Source organism: Bidens hawaiensis, unplaced genomic scaffold (assembly GCF_021521415.1).
Source record: "Bidens hawaiensis isolate Kalapana, Puna unplaced genomic scaffold, B.hawaiensis_p1.1 tig00002935_1, whole genome shotgun sequence".
NCBI classification, from domain to species: domain Eukaryota; kingdom Viridiplantae; phylum Streptophyta; class Magnoliopsida; order Asterales; family Asteraceae; genus Bidens; species Bidens hawaiensis.
Window position 1 is genome coordinate 1076622 of NW_027491158.1, and position 21061 is coordinate 1097682.

General features: G+C 32.4%; 1 protein-coding gene across 1 annotated transcript; it reads right to left on the reverse strand.

The window, feature by feature from the left end:
* Positions 1–13839: 13839 nt before the first annotated feature.
* LOC143621727 (RING-H2 finger protein ATL51-like) lies at positions 13840–14982 on the reverse strand. Its single transcript, XM_077093060.1, has one exon. It carries the CDS (start codon positions 14943–14945, stop codon positions 14040–14042), a length of 906 nt encoding a protein of 301 aa, XP_076949175.1. The 5' UTR covers positions 14946–14982; the 3' UTR covers positions 13840–14039.
* Positions 14983–21061: the final 6079 nt, after the last annotated feature.

The following is a 21061-nucleotide window of genomic DNA, read 5'->3' on the forward strand; positions in this document are numbered from 1 at the left end:
CCTAGTTCTCCATTACCCATCGACTCCTCATCAAATCAGGTAATTAACACATGCTTTCTATTCGTTGTTCATCGTATAACATTAAGCCCAACCTTAATTTAACAAACAATAAACAGTTTAACGGATTTATGATTTAGGGTTTATATCAATTTGGGTTTTTTTCATATTCTGTATTTAATAAATTGTTTACGTTTGTTTACCATCTGACACCCCAGCTCAGCTGGTTGGGGTGTGTGTGCTTAATGATTGAGCCGGCCAGGGGCTCGGGTCCGCGCCCCCCTGACGCGACTTTGTATTTTGTTTTTTTATTATCTTTTTATGATTTAAATGATTTATAATAAATATTAGATATAAAATAAATGTTATTTTATAAAACCAACATCTTTGAGTTTGTTTCTTGTCAATTAAATCTCGTCACAAGTTTTTGTATGTGTGTGTGGGTGTATATATATATGTATATATATATGTATATATGTATGTATTATAAGTATATATATTAATAATAAACCTTATTTTATTTTATTAAAACTCGAACATCATTATTGACATTGCTCCTCGTTGAAAGTTTTTACAAATTTCTTATATTATATATATATATGTATTACTCTATTTAAACAAAATTTATATTATATATATATATATGCATGTTAAACGTATTATTTATGTTTATATCGTTAGATATTTGTTAAAAAATCCAAAATATATTTTTTAATATATATTTAAACATTTGTATTAAATTATTAATATATTACAAGTTATACTAATTTATGTACATAGTTATAATTGCTTTATAATTATTTAAATATTATTTAAATAATTATATAATTGTATTATATTCAACTCATATTTATTTATTTAAACTAATAATAATGATTTTGCAATATCAATAATAATAGAAATCCATCGATCAATCAATAAACAACCTAATCACAAAACATAACTCAAATGACATCGAAATCTTAATTCATTAAATCAGGATATGTCTTTCATAATTAATTTATATTGTATTATATTTAACTAGAAATCTTTGTCGGTGCATTCCGAAGGGTTTAACTGTTTACTAACCCATCATCGTCACTTGTACTTCGTTCATCTAATCAGATGAGTTATTCACTTCCCTATTTTACTCATTTTAATCTTTTGGGGATATATGCGTATTTACATTACTTTCTTATTATTATTATCCACATTAGCAACTATTATCCTTGTGTGTATATCATTTTATGCCTAACTTGCTATTTGTTTACTTGCTTTATTTGAATGCATTCGGAGAGGTCCAACATATTTTAGTATTATCATACGACCGTGGTAGTGGCCGGTGTCCAATCACATGACAATGGTTTCACCGACATCTCACTTTGGTAACCAATGCCCGATTCGCATGGCAATGGTTTTGCCATTTCTTTATTATTTGTTTTAATTGTGGACATGCTATGGCTAAATTGTTATCTCACATGAACAGTTTGCGTTTTTATTTAAATATTATATTGTATCTCAATTAACTGGTGTTTTACTCATTCAACATAGTGTTGACAAAGTTTATTTTATTTTATACGCATATGCAGGTTTAGATTTAATTGATTGAAAGCTTTGGAAGAGATTTAACTGATGCATTAAGTTAAAGGAATATTATCAAGACACCTTATCAAGACTTTAATTTTGAGCTTATTTATTTTATTTTGATGATTTGTACTTGTCTTGTGGAATTGTTTGTATTGTCTGAATATTTAATTGAAATTAATAGATATTGTCATTTTCAAATTATTGCATGATAGTACCTTGAGAGCTGCGATCAATTAGCTCATGCCCCGACAATTCTGCCTTTGGTTGGGATGTGACAGAAACAATATGAGGAATACCATGCTCAAACATCAAACGTCTTTTAGAAAAGAGATCATTAACCTGGACTTGGAGATCAGCCATAGTAACGGAAGAAGCCAGCTTCTGATTCTCTGTCTCCAGCTTCTGGCGCTCAGCAACTATCTTCTTTTTCTCCTTAAAACGCGAGTTCCTCTCTTAACAACCTTATTACATTGTTCGTAAAGATCCTTGGCGTTAGCTTCTACCTTCCTCCGCTTTTCCTCAACAGAAGCTTTGGCAAGGGCAAGCTCATGAACCAAGCTTTTTCTCGTGAATGGTTAAGGTAACAATCTTCCCATTTGCCTCAACCAAGGCACTCTTTAACTTCGCTTTCTCTTCCTCTAACTTCTTGATTTCCATATGCGCATTACTCCATCTCCCCATACCCTCGGAACAAGTGCTAACAAATAAGCCAACACCTGAAAAATCCGGCCCATGAGCTCACTATCGCTTAAACCCTCAACAATAACCTTCCCGGGTGGAGGAATACAATGAAGAAGAAGGCCACGACAAATGGGCATCTTCTTCAATGTATCACAATAACGAACACCCCCAAAATGGAACAAAAATAACAGTTGATTCAGGATTGGGAATACCTTCTGAAGGTCCGGCATCACCCTTTCCTTTCGTTTTCTCGGAAAAAACAATCTCAGCAGTAGAAGGTTTAACACCACCAGGTTCTTTGCTACCTTCCACCGTCTTTCCAGCAAGCTCCTTGTGCTTCTCCGCCTTCTTTTCAGCAGTTGCAGGGATAGGCTTCTTAGAAGCAGCATGAGAAACCTTTTTAAAAACAGAAGGCTTGAAAGGCACCTTTGATGGTGAAGGAGAAGGGCTTTTGAAAAGCTTCTCTACACCAACAGGAGGGAAGCCATAATAGAAGCAAGAAGAGCAGCATCATCATCAAGGTCAACAGGATCAGAAACGTTGGAGCTAAGAGCAAATGTTTCTCTAAACCTCTTGCTATTTCGAGTAGGAGTAGTAGAAGCATCCTTCCTGACAGCACCTTTGGGAGGAAGATAAGAAGTTAGAGGTAGAGCTACACTCACAAGACTTGCGGAACTCCTTAGTATTTTCAATAACATTGGGATGGCGTGGGGTAGCCTCAACATCATCAAAGGTAGCAATAGAAAATTCCTCAAGCGAATGAAACTCCATAGCACTAATCTATGCAATAGGAAAGGTGAAGGTCAGACCTGAAAGAAAAAAAAAAGTACAAAAATAAACATAGAACATACCTTTATCATCAACAAAAATCTTGGGTTCGGTGTGAGAAATGGGCCACTTGCTGCTCAATCCTAGATAAACTAAAACTCCGCTCGAAAAGTTTGAAACTTACAATTCACATATCGAAGGCTTCTGAGGAAGATTGTGTCAAGCTACTCGGCCTTTGGCTCACGTGTGTTCAAAGTGATATCATGATTCCTCCAAACTGGAGAAAAAGGCATAATAGAATCTGAAACGAAAAGAAATCTTTCTAGAGAGATGTAAGTCCAACAGTGCTTGAAAATAACACAGCCTCACACCGAGTTTCCTACAGTAAACCAGTTGCCATTTTTTGGAAGCTAAAAAAATCGACGATGCATGGGCAGGGAAGGTTCATAACCCAAAGAACGACACACGATCTCAAAATGCATAATCCTTGCTTCACCAACGGGAGCTAATTGTACGAGGCAAACACTATGATACTCCTACACACTTCGAAAAAGGATATCGAAGATTCGACTGATCGAAATATCGAGTGTAAAGGGCAATCTTACCTTTTTGATGGACCGAAAATGGAGTCAAAGGATTAGGAAGTTCAGTCTTCAACTCAACCCCAATCCCATAATCTAAGCAGAATCAATTGAGTTCTGCTTGAGTCAGCATTGAAAACTGGGTAGCCATGTCGCCTTTGGAACCCATAATTGGCAAAGAAAAGAGGATGAACGGTTTATTATTAAATGAGAAATCGGAATCAAAATCGCCGGAAAATAAGAAGTTATAATTAAGGAATGAAAAAGATAGGTTACGGCGGTTACATAATTTATAAAGATGAATTTTGAAATCAAATCCCAAAGGGTAGGGACAGATGGAAGGTCAGGATTAAACTAGGCTACAACAGTAACCGTCAACCTTATAATGACTTCCTGACGCAGAGGTCTAATCGGTCAGGTGCAGCAGGCAGCAGCCGTCAAAATTGATAAAAATGATATTAACCTACAGGTGACTACGAAGCTTCCAGCTTCCATCCTAATGTTTCCCAAACGAAATGCTCAAGATGCTTAGCTTCTAGCTTCCACCTTGACGCCTCACGAAAGAAATGATAAGGATGTTTAGCTTCTAGCTTCCTGACCACAGGTCAAGGAAACATTTTCCAGCTCTTAGGCTCCTCTATAACGAAGCCCAACACAGGAAAATGGTAATGCTTTGGTCTATGAAAAGGCATGCCGCTGAGCTCAAATGCATTAAACACCCAGAGGGCGCAACATAACGAAAAAGAATTGAGTCACAAGCTTTCATCATTACAATCTAAAAACTTCTGACTCGGGGGGCTGATAACGTGGGAACCCTTACCCACTTACAAGCTTAATAATAGGAAAGCAGCTCACAAGCAAGGAAGCTTATGAACAAATGAGCAGCACTCATAAGCTACCAGATGGGGAAGGTTGACACTTGCCCAACAAGTCTCCTAAGTTGATAAGAAGCTTATGCTACAGTAACTTCAGAAAAAGTCATAACTGTTCAAAAGCTGGCACCTGTCATGAAGTAAAAGCAACTACAAGACAAAATAAAAAGCTGAGTGCATGTTACACGGAAATGACATATGTCCAGTCTGCACGAGCTGAAAGGAGAGCTGACATTTTCTACTTAAGAAGTTTCAGCTTCCCCGGAGAAGCTTCTAAACTGCCTATAAATAGGACATTCCACCAAAGGTATGTCTCTCACTCGCATTCACACTATTCTCTCAAAACTCTCTCTCTACATACTCCTACAATCTCTTAATATCATATAACTGATTCTCACGCCGGAGGTTGATCGTTGGAGGCCCCGTCCTACGGTGAGATTAACCGGTCGTGTTTGCTTTGATTCTTAGCAGGTTAGGAAGCTTCGATAGGATCATACACGTGAACCACCATACTATCTTTGTGTGCTCTATCCGTTGTAGCAACAGTATGCATAGAATTGTTTAGGGACTAGTTCTGTATGTTACACAAACTTGTGACCGGTTGATAAATATATAAGGGAAAATTTAGAAATTTTATGCTACCCCTGAAATTTTATTCTAGATCCACCACTGATACATATATAAGGGACAATTTAGAAATTGTGACTGGTTGACTTTTGAACAGTCATCATTCAGCAGCAGGTCCAACAAGTTACATTCGAGTTGCAGGGTTTGTTACGATTTTATGACATGTCGTTTATATTGTTTTAAAGCTAGAAGGGAGCTTTAGGTTCAAGGTAATATTCGACAAAATCATTAGAAATTTGTTCAAGCTAATGCTAACATGAATGTTGGTAAATCATGTGCAGCCTTGCAGGCTCTTACAAATAGTGATACAGATGCAATGAAGGAATCTATGGTTCGTGATACTAAATGGAGTCAGGAATCGTGTTTGTTTTATATAAGTTTTTTTTTCATCAAATAAATGGTAATATAATTAGGTCATTTTTTTAGTAAACGGGTCATATTTATCATTTTTAGTAAATGGATAAAAGTTACCATTTTGTAAATGGATTAAGCAATGTTTTAAAAACCCGTTTGAACCGGCTGGTTCAACCGGATTTCGAAGAGACCCCCGGTATTTTATACCTGGTTTATCTGAACGGTTTTGCTGAAGATCGAACCGGCCGGTTGTCTATGAAAACCGGTTTAAGCCAACCGGATTTTTTTTGTGAGGCCCATTTTATTTTACATTTACAATTAAGTTTACACTAACCTAGCGTCTAAAAATTAACCTACCAACCTACTTCAACCCTTTCACTCATCCTTCACGTACCCTTCGAAGTTTAAACAGCCAATCTGCTATATTGCTACCAAGGTGAGTTTCTTGTTTTCTAAAGCATATTGTATTATTGAGTGATATAGTATCTAAATTCCAAAGTAAAAATTACTTCTTGTTTAATAATGTTGCATGTATGATATTTATTAATGGTTTAAAACTGGTTATCATCTTGCATCTATTGAGATTCTCAGTTGATTATATATGGCTTTATTATCTTAATATAGTAGTTAATTGATTACACATGGTGATATCTCCTAAAAAAAGTTATTGTTCTGTAGAATATGTCTGATGATTAGACTGAGCCACCTGTTCAATCAAGTTTTAGAGAAAAATTAGATAAAGCATGGGATTATGTAACATGTCAAAAAGATGAGTAAATCAGTATATATATGTGATTTTTGTCTAAAAGTTGTGCGTGGTGGCGGTATAACTAGGATGAAGAAACACCTTGCGGGCATCAAGGGTGATGTAGAACCTTGTAAAAAAGTATCGGTAGGTGTCCGCTTTACTATGCAAGGACTTTTGAAAGAAACTGAAGTTAAAGCGAGAGGTAAGTCTATTGACATCTTAGATGGCGATGAAGAAGTTGACGAAGTAAATGAACAAAGTCACCAAACACAAAAGCGAAAGAGGAAAGCTACACCGAATGTTCATCCTTTCTTTACAAAAGCTACAACTGATCCTTCTCAACCTACTATTAAAAAGGCTATGCAAAGTAAAGAAAAGGTACACGATGTTGACTTGACTCTTGCTATGTGGTTCTATGATGCATGTATACCTACGAATGCTTGTAATTATCCTTATTATCAACTTGTGGTAGATAAAATTGCATCTATAGGTTATAGTTACAAAGCACCTAACTATCATGCTATAAATTGAAAGATGCAAAAACATCAGTTGGGTTATTAATAGATTCTTATAGGAGTGATTGGGTTGAAAGTGGTTGCACGATTATGGCAGATGGCTGGAGGGATATTAGGCATCGCCATTTTATTAGTTTCCTAGTTTACTTTGAGAAAGGGATTTCATTTCTTAAATCTATAGATGCATCTGATATTGAGAGCAATTCTGTGAATTTGTGTAACTTGTTTGCTGAGGTTGCTGAAATGGTTGGGGTTAAGAACGTAGTTCAAATTGTTACCGACAATGCTGCTAATTATAAGTGTGCGGGTCAAATTTTATGTCAGAAATATCGTTCAATTACTTGGACACCTTGTGCAGCTCATTGTCTAAATCTTGCGTTAAAGGATGTTTCAGAGTTAGAGAATGTAGCAAAGTTGGTCAAACTTGCATCTAAAGTAACTGTTTTTATTTATAATCACAAGATGCCCTTGAATTGGTTAAGGAAAAGAGAAGGGTGGACAGAAATCATTCGTCCAGGTCCTACTCGTTTTGGTACGACTTTCATTGCACTAAAATGTTTGTCATAAAAATGACTTGCAAGCTATTGTTATATCTAATGAATTTAAAAAGATGTTGAAATTGGGAAATTCTATTGAATGTAGAGAAATTTTGATGAATGAAGATTTTTGGAGAAATTGTTTGAAACTGTGACCGTGATGACTCCCTTGTTGAGGGTTTTGCGTTTGTGTGATACTGATGAAAAACCTTCTTTGCCATATGTTTTTAAGGAGATGAATCGGGCAAATAAGGGAATTAAGGCATTATTTCAAGAAAAGGAACATTTGTATAAACCATATACGGATATAATCAATGCTCGATGGAAAAAGATGTTATTCATTGTGCTGCATATTGGTTAAATCCAGCTTTTCAGTATGATAAAGAAAATTTTTGTAAAAGTAATGAAGTCTTTTGGGGTGTTCTTGATATGGTTGAGAAGACTTTTTCGGGTGATGATGTTTTAGATGTTACAATGACTTTATGCAAGTTTCGAGATGCTAAAGAATGTTTTGGGAGGAGTAGTGTTGTAGCTTCTCGTAATGCTACTTAACCCGGTAATATATATATATATATATATATATATATATATATATATATATATTTATATTTATGTGTGTGTGTGTATGTGTACTGATGTTATTATTTACCATATTAGTTTGTTCTTATATTATTTTGATAACCTTATTGTTTTGTAGCCGAATGGTGGAGATTATTTTGTGGAGATTATCCTAAAATGCAAACTTTTGCCATTCGAATATTAAGTCAAACCGCATCTTCCTCGGGTTGTGAACGTAACCGGAGTGTCTTTGAAAGGATTCACACGAAAAGAAGAAATAGGCTAGAACATGAAAGACTAAATGACCTTGTGTATGTTCATTACAGCTTGCGTTTACAAAATAGGTACGATATCTTGAATTTTTTTTTAAATTTCTTTGAAAGGATTCACATGAAAAGAAGAAATAGGCTAGAACATGAAAGACTAAATGACCTTGTGTATGTTCATTACAACTTGCGTTTACAAAATAGGTACGATATCTTGAATTTTTTTTTAAATTTCTTTTTAGTAAATCGTAATTTAGTTTTTAAGTTTTAACATGTGGGTAAATGTTTTTCTAGACTTAAATATGCCAAGAGATCCTATGATCCTGTCGATTATGAAAGTATTAATCATACGGAGTTTTGGGTGGTTGAAGAAGAGCCAGAATGAGAACTTAATAGTGACGATATTGATACCATGTTTTGTGAGGAAGAGAATGAACCGGTTTCTCAAACACAAGGTAACTTTTATATATGTTACGTTTTTCATGTAATAATTTTATATTATATATTATGACTAGTTTTACCCCCCGTATTACGGGGGCTGTTTTACATTACTCGTTTTTAGTATTTATATATTTTTTTGGGTTTAATTTTATTTATTGTAATGAAATTTATAATATACTTAGAGGTTGATAATAAAAAGGTTTTACAAATAACTAAGATGTTATAACTCGGTTTAAAATTTATCTGGGTTTGGTAAGACCCAAGACCCGTTTATTTTTTTACTATAAAATTGTTTATTAATTATAAATAATATTTTTTTAAAAAAAACAAATAATATAATAATTTTTAGTATATTCTATTTTATAGGATTTTCACATCAATAATTTGGTGAGAATAATTTTTAATTTAATGAGATGTTATAACCCGTTTAAGAAATATCTGGGTTTGGTAAGACCCATACCCGTGAATTCGGGTCAAATGCATGAAAAGCCTCCATTTAAAAATCAAGCAATCTGATGACTCCAAAAAAGGGGGAGCGGCCACATCGCGACACGTAGGAATTTTATGTTTTCGTTTATATATATTATAGATTATAGGTAACTAAAACTTTTTATTTATTATTGTAGGAAATGAAAGTGCTTATACTCTTGTTGATGAGGATGGCGATGAGAGTGAATTTCATCTTCTAAGCGATCGTGAACTCGATGCATACAACACTCTGATGGATTGTGCTCCTTCTTAAAAAAAAAACTTTAAAAGTCGATGCTTTTGTATTGTTTTTTAAGTATGGATTAATTTTTGGATGGTATTTTATATGAATCATGTGTTTTTATTTTTGTTTTTTTTTTAGTTAAAGTTGCATTTGTATAAAATTATATGGTAAACTAGACAAACCGGTTGAACCGGGAGGTTCAACCGGTTGTACCATTTTTTGGTCAAATCTGGTATGAATAAAATATCGGTTTTTAAAACATTAGATTAAGATTACAAATTTTAGTAAATGGTTTGTGACCGGTGATTCACTTTGGTGCCCACATCGACGTAGCTTATGCGTATGTGAAAAATTGACAACATCGATTTTCCACTAGCTATTTGAAAGTTACTAATTAGTTTTTTAGAATCTAACTTATCAGTGGGCCCGTATACAGGTAATGGGTTCATCACTTGGGGCTAGTAATCTTATTTGTGAAACTAGTCCAACTCATGTACCCCTACCAGTTCAACAAAGCCGTCTATGAGAATTTGTATATTCTGGCTGAGCCGAAATAAAAAGACTCGTAGGTCCTAACGAGTAATGAAATATATAACATGTAAGCTAATTTTTTTAAACGATGGTAAGTTATAACAGTAAAAGTATCAAAACATAAAACCAAATACAATAATATGATAATATCTAACTCCTAACCGATAATTCGTGAAGCTCTCCTAGCATTATTACAACAAATTGTTTGATCCCCTCTTCGCAGTTTATATTATTTAAGATTTCACTCTCGATAGCTATTATCGCCAAACCATTAAGGGTGTGTTTGAGATTCCTTATTTAAGTCTAAAAGGACTTTTTGTGTAAATGAATTATTAACTTATGAATTTTAAAAAGGAATTTGTAAAAAAGTGTTTGGATCAGCTTATGTCAATAAGTTGTTTTTAAGAAGTGTTTAATTTAGTGTATTCATGTAAAATGACCAAAAAAACCATTCTTTTATAAATCAATAAATTGTTTTATTTAAATGTTTGGGATTGCTTAGTTGTGAAGTGAGGATGTAAGGGTTTTAATGATATCAACCCATTAAGTTAATCAGTTTTTGCCTTCTCCGTAAGTTAAAACTCATAAGGTCTTATGGGTTGTTAAACACCTTATACACCTTATTAACTTTTCAAAAAGTTTATAAGTTATAAGTTAATGAAAATAAGGAATCCCAAACATCCCTTAAGTCTTTTTTGGGACATTGTGGATCGTAAGTAAGATTTAATAACTTCAACTTTGAAAAACCTATATCTATAGATGCCACAGTGACTAGAATACTAAACAATATTCGATACACAATCCTTGCATTTGGGAAATTTTCTTGAGTCTCGTTCAAATGCTTCAAAACTTCAACAAGGCTTCTAAATCCCATGATATATAATGCTTCTAATGAGCTTAACTCCATAAAAAAATTCCTTTTTTTAAGGGTTTATTGATTTTGGCTTAGTGGTTTGAGCCCATTAATATAAAATTTACCAAATGGGAATTAGAAAATAAATTTGGGCCCGATAACTTTCAAATGATCAAAATCAATTATATTAGATAATTTCTTATAATATATATAAATTTGTGTCCCTAAAAAATAAGGTGCCCTTGTCGAGGGTGCGGCTTGCACACCTCTAAGGCCGGCCTTGGAGTTAAAATAAGTCCAATTTGGTTCGGGAGATTACGACCAAAACAGATTTGGGCTAAAACGGGCCTATTTAAAAAGAAAATGACTAAGATTATCAAAAATATAACCGAGAATATAGGTACGTTAGCTTCAGGGCATGTCATTTTAAAATAGGGAATATCTCATAGAATAGTAACCAACTTTCAAAAGTGTTCCAATTAGGTCACTCATGCATATTTTTCTCAAATCGGGTCACTAAATCTTCAAATCGAGTCTCACCGATTTTTTTGTGCGTTAATAAATAAATGGAGGATAAGATGTGGGGGTCGGAATTTGCAATATATGTAGTTATATTTTTAAAAAATTAAAAAACGTTAATTATATTAAAATTCAAAAATAAAAAATAAATTCACGTCGCCACTCAACGTCAACATTAAAAAAAAGATAAAAACATTTTCTATGTGAAACTAAAAAGAAAAACGCTAAAAAAACATGTTAAAACATTTAATTTAATAAAATATGAAAGTTGAGTGACCTAATTGAAACACTTTTTAAAGTTGAGTGACCTAATTGAAACACTTTTAAAACTTGGTTACTATTCTATGAAATTGCCTCTTTAAAATATGGTAATTTTGAACCTCGTTGAACATGCACGGGCAGGATGAATAATGGGTTTTTATATGTTCAGGTCGTTACTGTTTGTTTTTGAATATGGTTGAACATACACGCTCGGGTTACACAAACCGTTCTACTAGACAAAACAATTTTCTTTTTTATTGTTATCTAAAATCTGATATATTTACTATTTTATTGTACACTATTTTTATATCTTTTCTAATAAATCAAACATTTGTATGAAGTGCTCTACGTTAAAGTTTTTTGAAACATAAACCATTTATTACCATATCTTCTTTAATCTCTATCAAATTTACTTTTAGTTACATGAAACGGAGTTCAGAAATCCGATTTTACCCGTATGGGCGGATTCTGAACCATTTGGAACAATTTTACTTTTTATAAACTCAAAAACACGGGGCAACTATTGTTATTACTTATTACCGAGTGCCCAACCAGATTTAAGCCGATTATGATTTGAGATCTTAGCAATAGAGATCATAGTCAACTGTTTACTGTTTTTTTCTCACTCATGAGTTTTAAACTTTTAATTGTGACCAATACTTTGCAAATAGAAGCCCATGAGTGTTTAGTAGTGAATAATATTTCAGTTTGACTTTTACGATTTGAATTTCTAAAATTAGTGTGACTTTTACAATTTGGCTTACCTAAATCAGTTTGATGCATCAAGCACGGTTACTATAAAAATTGGGAAGCAAACTACGATAAGAAGGAAATTAGGGTGTGGAACCAAAGCCAACAAATTGAAAGAAGCATTTTGACATTTCTTTATCTTCTCAAATAGATGTGTCTTTTCTAATTATTTTTTTTAACTAATCTTTTGGTGCTATGAGAGTGAGATCACTTCATGTGACGGCAATAAAGTTATTAATGTCTATGAATGGTTGTATGTTCTTGTAACTGATGAAACTTATGAGAAAGTTGGATAAATATATACGAAATGTTTTTGTTTGAAATGGTGAATACTCACAATTAGTTCATGCATTAGAGAGCTTTAGTATTTTATACGATGACATTTATATTGGAACGTATCGCGTACCACGTGACTATGTTCATGGCATTTGATTTTTGTATATTTGATTATCTTAGTTACTTCTTCTAACTTTCATAATGAGGTTGATGGAACACATTTATGAAAGCACAAGTTTACAACTAGGAAGCATTTGAACGAATAACGACAAAGCATATAATTACAATACACACGGAATTATACACGAGAAATAATTAATTGTAATAAAACTTGGTGATACTCGACGAATGCACCCTTTCTTCCATTAGAGGAGATCCCTCTTTTATACGAGAGAAGAGTGTGTGAGCATGGAATGCACCACAATGATGTTGTGAGGATACCACTTCTTTTCTTTTATATTGGTGTGTGCCTAGACCTAGTACTGATAGTCATAACTAGGGAAGATAAATATATATATATATATATATATATATATATATATATATATATATAAAAGGTGATTTATATTGGCCACATTGGTAAGGATAGTTATGGGTTTTGGTTTTGGAATCTGTGTGTTACGTACCCCGTTGCTAAAAAAATCCATATGACTACCCATTATGGGGCGCTAAGGAGATGATCACTCACGTCACTCATGAACACCATAGTGGGCTCTAGCGAATTTGGGGGGGGGGTGTAAGTGGCTAACGGTCAAGCGTGAGCCAGCTTGTGGTCACTAAGGAGTGTAGGGAATGGATAGGGGGGCGCTAACGGCTACCTCAGCACATCAGTCTCAAGTGAGGGGGGCGTGAGTGGGTATGAGGGAAGGCTCAGGTCCAATCAACGCTATACGATAGGATGAATTTTGATAGTGACTTCAACCACAACACATAGCCACATATCCAACTAAAATTCTGTTACACAAGTCAAGTTGAATTTATCGCATAGTAGTTAAAACTTCTACTTCGAACAAAATGATAATGCAAAGATCACACACAAAATGGCATGGGAAACAATATAGTCAAACGACATTAACAGATATTTCCACTTGTGCCTTAGGAATCCTAAAAGTACAAATTAGTATAATTGTTTAATGCAATTGGTATTCTGGTTTAATAAGATGAGGTGATGGTTAAGATTTATTTCAAGGTCTCAGGTTTAAAACCCGACTTAAAAGATTTTCTCATAGTGATGAATTTCCTTTTTAATAATGTTTTTGAATGAATCAGACTTGTAGCGATAAAACTAATATAGATAATTCACACCCCGTCTCAGAAGAACTCATCAACAAACAAAAAGAATATAGTTCAAACGTCATTAAAAAAAATTATATTGTTTTATATATCTCGTAGCTATAACTTAACTATGGAAAATGTACAGTATTCAAGCATTTAGATCTTCCCACGTGTAAAAACAAATGAAAGTCTACATAATCATATCTTCTCTTTGTACACATAATATTACAATTCTGTCCTCGATCAGTCGGATATAATGTAACTTCTTTCTTTCTCATTCCTCATGAACACGAATGATCTCCCTGTGGAACCCGATCGCTTCATTGTATTGATTCGCTTTCCTGAATTACTATTAATTATCTCCTTTAGATGTGCCCACTTGTTGATCTTCATGATCATCTTCAATCCTTAGTATATCAGAAATCAAAAGGTTTTGATTTTGACAAGACATTGATCCCAATGAAGTGGATCTTCTAATTCCATTGACATTGTATTCTTGTTCATGAAAAGGGTATTCTTGTATATTCTCATTTATGAAGATGTTAACGACAACTTCATCTCTATGATCATGTGGTTCGGGTTCTTGAACAACAAGAACAAGATCATTTCTCCTTTGGAATACAAGAGAAGACGCGTTAAGATTGGAATTGGATCGGATTTGTGATTCCAAAGGTCGTTGGAATGGTATTGGGATACCGGACATGACATGGGACCGGCATAATGGACAATTGGAATGTGATCTTAGCCAAGTGTCAATGCATGGAAGATGAAATGCATGGCCACATTTTGGCAACAATCTTACACTTTCACCATCTTGAAACTCGCTAAGACAAACCGCGCAATCAGATCCTTCCACCACCTCATCACCTTTCATGTATCTGCATACCGCAATGGACTTGATCAATGACTCATCGAGTCCAGTGGTCGCATGTTGCCACTGGTCATGAGTTGTTGATTGATTTCGGTTTTCAGATTCTACAGACGGAGTCAGCTGGTTTTCTCTCCTTTTACAATATTTGGAGATGATGGTGTGGTAGCTTACCAAAAAGAAAGCGCTCGCTATGATCCCGATCACTACAATAATGAGAGGGAAAAAATTCATGTTCGAACCGTCATCCCCCGATTGGAACGGGGGCAGTGGTGAGAATATTATGTAGCACCATTGTGGGCAATATATGCTACAAATACCTTGTGAACAATCTCTATAACCATTGTATGGTGGGAAGTTGGTGTTGCTAGGGTTACCCATAGAACCCATGACCACCAATCTATGAAACAAGTACAAAACAACAATCAACAACCTATCTAGTTCCAAAAAAGGGAAAAGACATAGAAGAGTAAAGGGAAGGTTGGGGTGGTGGGGTAGGGGTGATGTGTGTCTTAATATTCTTGTGTATACTTTATCTTTTGTTGGTCTATCAACTTCATCTCTCTCTTTAATTTTTGGGCTTTACTTTATCTTTTTATGAAGTGAAAATGATAGCTTGTTGACCACACGGCTTGGAAGTTTGGGGTGGTTGAGTTGTTTTGATTTGGATGGTGATAACTCAACCTCCAAGGCCCAGAAAACTTGTTAGTTGGTGAAATGTTGATATGTGGGTTCACCAAACCCTGGATATCTATAATCCATATAAAAAATTTGCATTAGCTTTTGATGATATGTATATGAAAATAGAGTTTTTTTTTTTTTAAAGTATCGGTGGAAAAACTATTTATTAAAATGGCGTTCAATAAAAAATGAGTAAAGTGCCATTTTAGTCCTTGCGGTATGACAAATAATGCGAATTTAGTCCAAAAAGTTTATTTTTTGCATATGGACCCTCCATGTTTCCCAGTTCTTGCCAATTACATCCAAATCACTAACCCCGTTAAATTTTATCGTTAAGTCAGGGGTAGACATGTATTTTCACTATTTCTTTGTTATAATACTTATTTCGGTGAACTGCGATTTTCGTTCTTGTGGTTTGTCTAAATCTGCGGTTTTAGTCCAATAGTTAGTCTGCAATTTTCTTCCATATGGTTTCATTTCACCTGCAATTAAACTCGAATTCCCTAATCTCGTTAGGTTTGGTTGTTAAACCTATCAGTGTGCCCTTAACGTGAGTGGCAATTTTGTTCCTTCTTTTTTCCCTTTTTCCCCAAATACACCCCAGCCCCTCACTTGAGGGGGTTGCGAATTATGGCTGAGGTTTATTTGGAGAGGAAAAAAAGACAAAATTGATCGTCACATGAGGGACACGCAAATGGATTAACGACAAGACTAAACAAGGTTAATAAATTCGGTTTTAATTGCAAGTGAAATGAAACCATAAGGAAGAAAATTGCAAATTTGAAACTACTGAACTAAAACCTGCAGATTTTGACAAACCAGAGGGACGAAAACCGCAGTTTACTAAAATAAGTATTATAATAAAGAAAGAGTGAAAAGACATGTCTACCCCTGATTTAAAGATAAAATTTAACGGGGTTAGTGATTTGGATGTAATTGACAACAACTGGGAAACGTGGAGGGTCCATATGCAAAAAATAAATTTTTTAGACTAAATTCGCATTATTTACCAAACCACAAGAACTAAAATGACACTTTACTCTTAAAAAATATTTACTAAAATGGTGTTATTGATTAGCTTTTTGTTTCTCACCCATATACTCTTATTGGATAGTTAAGATGGATCCATAACATGTCTTTATTTTCTTTTTATTTATAAAACACATTTAACATAAATCTAAAATTAAGAATATTTTACAAGCTAGTAAACGTCTATTCCTTTATGAAACAAACATGTATTAAAAGATTCACAAATTAAATTTTGACTTTTTATTGTAAAATATTCTATATTTGTATAAGCTTTGTTTAGGTTATCGGTGCCCAATTTAGTTAAAAAAGTTTATTACCTAAATATGTACTTTGGATTAAAAAAAAAAGTTATACGTACATTTAAAAATGATGTTTCAGAATTCAACAAAAAACTATAACATTTAGAAAAGAGTGAAGTTTTATAGAATGAACGTATAAAAACCCCTTTGTATGTACATTGTCTAAATTATGACTTTTTATTGTAAAATATTTTATATTTGTATAAGCTCTTCTTAGGTTATCGGTGTCCAATAAAATAGATAATTTAGTTAAAAAAATTTATTACCTAAACATGTACTTTTGATTTTAAAAAAAGTTATACGTATATTTAAAAATGATGTTTCATAATTCAAAAAAAACTATAACATTTTAGAAAAGAGTGAAGTTTTATAGAATGAACGTATAAAAAAACCCTTTGTATGTGCAATGTATTAGGTTTTATTTTACATATAAAGATGCACTATGAATATAAAAAAAAAAGAAAAAAGAAGAAGCGACATACTTTTAATTTGTAAAAATGTTATTGATTACAGATTGATATTAACACTTTATTTTTTAAATAAAAAGAAACTAAAGGCATGATATGAGTCCATCTTAACTATCCAATAAGAGTATGAGCGAGAAACAAAAAGGTAGTCAACAACACCATTTTAATAAATATTTCTCAATATATAAACACATTTTGATAAATAGTTTTCCACCAACACTATTTAAGAAAAAACTCTATGAAGATATTTATAGTTTATTTTTCATTTCCTTGTTCTAAATTAATATGTTACTTATGTTGGTTAACTTAAATAAAACATGATGATAATATTTTTAAGATATTAAGGGTGTGTTTGAGATTGCTTATTTAGTTAAAAAAAAATGACTTGTTGCTAAAAAAAAGACCTTATTAACCATGAATTTTTTAAAAGAAGTTTTAAAAAAAATGTTTGAAATAACTTACGTGTTGGGAATTAAAAACCAAAATGACTAAAAATGACACTCTTTTTTATAATGGACGAAATATGTTTTGAGGTTTAGATCAGTGTAATAGGTAAATCAAACTTATTAAGTTAATAAGTTACATATTCATAACTTTTCCAAAACTCTTTTATTTTGCCTTCTCCATAAATTAAAATCCATAAGACCTTATAGTTTATCAAACACCTTATTAACTTTTCAAAAAATTTATAAATTATAAGTTAATGAAATTAAATAATCCCAAACACCCTAAATAGTTTGATCCATCATAATTAATACATATCATACATTGAACAAGTAGACTTGTTCAAGATCTTTCAATTTACTAAAAATAAAGGTAAAACGATCCTTTTAAATGAGCTTTAACTTTAGTACGTCGATGAAAATGACTAAACATGCTACACGTTGTGAACAATAGGCACCGCATATGTAATTTCTGAAAAGAAATTACCAAACTTGTAATATGGGTACCATTCATGCAATTTAATTACTCTAAAATTATTAGCTAACATGTTTCTACTTTCGACTAAAAATGTTAATATATTAATGTCAATTTATGTCACTTACACCAATAAAGAAAATCAGGTACTTGGATTCTCCTAAAATATAAAAAGTGGCCTGTTTTATTTTCATATTAAATAAATAAATTATCCGCAAATTTTATATTTTAGTTTATTTTATTAATAGTCATTTTTTGATGATTATTTATTTACTTAAATACATAAGTTATACTTCTTTACTTTTATAATAATACTAGCTTTAGAGCCCGTATAACACTGGATGATCTAAATAATTATGTTACAAATAAGGCAATACATAATGTATATAGAAAAATGTAGTGCATCTATGTTTGTATCATTATACATAAATTGATTTATCACAAAATGATTTTTCCAAAAAAGTAAGCTTAATAAAAATAATTATGCACGTTCAAAAATAACATACTGAAGAACATTTTATCTATTGAAAATTTATTAATAGATCATAAATGCATGATTGAAAGAAATTTAGTTATAAAATCAATTTCGAAGAATACTTCTCATATAATATTAGTTTTGAGCTACACCATAAAAATTTTTTTGATAAGTTTGAGGGGCTTCTCGACTTTACTAATTGACAAAAAAAATAACCTATTCAGTTTTGTGAATGTTTTGCTTCACTTGAGCATCATTTTGTACGACATACTTCACATACAACATTCTGATCACTATTCAAGGAAAGGTTAATGTTTACACAAATGTTTCTAATTTGATAAAAGTTAGAAGCATTGATAGGCCTGGAGATGGCATGCCGGAAGTGTTGTCATTTTTTTTAAATTTTAATAGTCATGTGAAAAATACTCAATGTGCAAAAATCCCGAATATTTTGACTATTTTCAAAAAGTCCTTTAAAATATTCTAAACCTGATCACCTTTAAAATTTTAACTAACATTTGTTTTACATTTTCAAGTCAAAACTTTATACCCGTAATAAGTTTTACGATAAATCTATTTGCATTCTCAAAATTTTAAAAATATTCAGATTACCCATTTTTCACCCGTAACAAATTTGAGCAAAATGTAGTTAATTTGTACCAAACGATATATTAACCAGCTTTTAACACATAACAATCAAATTTAAGTTCCATAAAAAATCCGAAGAAAAACATTGATAAAAAAAACCAAATAAACTAAATAAAATAAACTTTATTATATTGAAAGTGATTAATATCCTTCGAATTTAACACATATGTGTATAGTTTACTAAATTAACCGAAAAAATAAATAGATAGACTTAAATCATATATGGATAATTTATAAATTTATATGACAATGTACAACAAAACCAATAGATAAATGAATTTATCTTTAAAAAATGGATCAACTTTTAAACATATAGTTTAATGATTAAAAATTACTTCGTAAACTGAAAGTATTAGAGTTTTTTTTTTATTTGCAATATTCAACAATATACATAGTATAATATGTTAATACTAACGTTTAAAATTATATCCATTTCAATATTTAACAAAAATGGTTTGTTGTTGATTTTTTGATTTCATCAAGTATGTTGCGAAATATATTTTAACAATGTTTAGTAGTATAATATGTAAATATTAATTTTTATAAAAGTGTATAAATATAATATAAATAGAGTTAAAAGAAAAGTGAATAATTTAATCATGTTGTAAATATAATATAAATGGAGTGTAAAGGGAAAGTGAATAATTATTTATCTATGATATATATTAGTTTTTGAGGGGAAAAAATTGTGAGGATTAACCAAAAACTGACATATGTCTATAATTATTTTACTTTATTAGAATAGGTAGATATGAAAATACGTAGGGGTGTACACGGACCGGACCGAACCGGACAAGAGTATTCCGTGTCCGTCCGTTAAGCTTTTGACGGACAAACGGACGGTTCACGAACACTCTACCGAACGAAAATTCATGTTCGTGTCCGTCCATTAAGAAATTGAGTTTGTCCATGTCCGTCCATTAATTTTTTAAACGGACGTTAACGAACAATAATGAACAAACGGACACTAATGGACATTAATGGACAAACGAACATGTGAATTAATGGACAACGAACACTAATTGACAAAATATAAACGGTTACATATTAATACCAAAAATAAATCTAAACAACTTCACATAACAATTTGGAATTACACTATATAACATCCAAAAATACTTAACACTTAATATATTAACATAAAGTGCATCACTACAATATAAGATACATCATATATGTGTAGTAATGCAAAAGTGTTATTAATAACACTAGAAATTCCACAATTAAATTATAATACTGGATATATCTAAACACTAACAATACTGGACGGACATTACCATAAGTAATCGGACGAACGTTACCGGACGTTCACGAACACTATCGAACGGACTTGGCCCTTATCCGTGTTCGTCTGTTAAGCTTACCAAAAGAAATATTTTGTCCATGTTCGGTTCGTTTATTAAACGGACGAACATAAAGGAACTTCCTACCAAACGGACGACCGGACGTCCGGAGCGGACGACCGGACGTCCGGAGCGGACGTCCGGTTTGCTTACAGCTCTAAAAATACGCAATGTACATAGAGTATTAGTTTTGCACTTTGATGTAAATGACTTTTCATTTGGCAAAACAAGTTATGTTAATTGGTTGACTGAATTATGACTAGACTACTCTCATGTGCAGGGGCATTGAAGTTTCATAGGAGCCTCCAATGACACTCATAGCGTGTGGTCTAACCATAACACCATTTATTGATAAATGCAAAACTTGTAAACCCAAATTATTTGGGGAGCTTTTGAGTTTAAATCTTTCAGAAAACATAAAATTAGTCATTTAAGAAATAACTGCATTTAGACAATTAAATATATACCATAACACCATGTGATTGAGGAGTTTTTGAGTTTAAGTATCCCCAAAAACAGAAATTAGTTAATAAATAAATAACACCATTTAGACGGTTAAAAATAGGCAATGGTTATTCATTTTTTTGTTTATTCGCACACTCTCTTAACACACATTTAATCTATATATACACCCTATAAAAGGTGT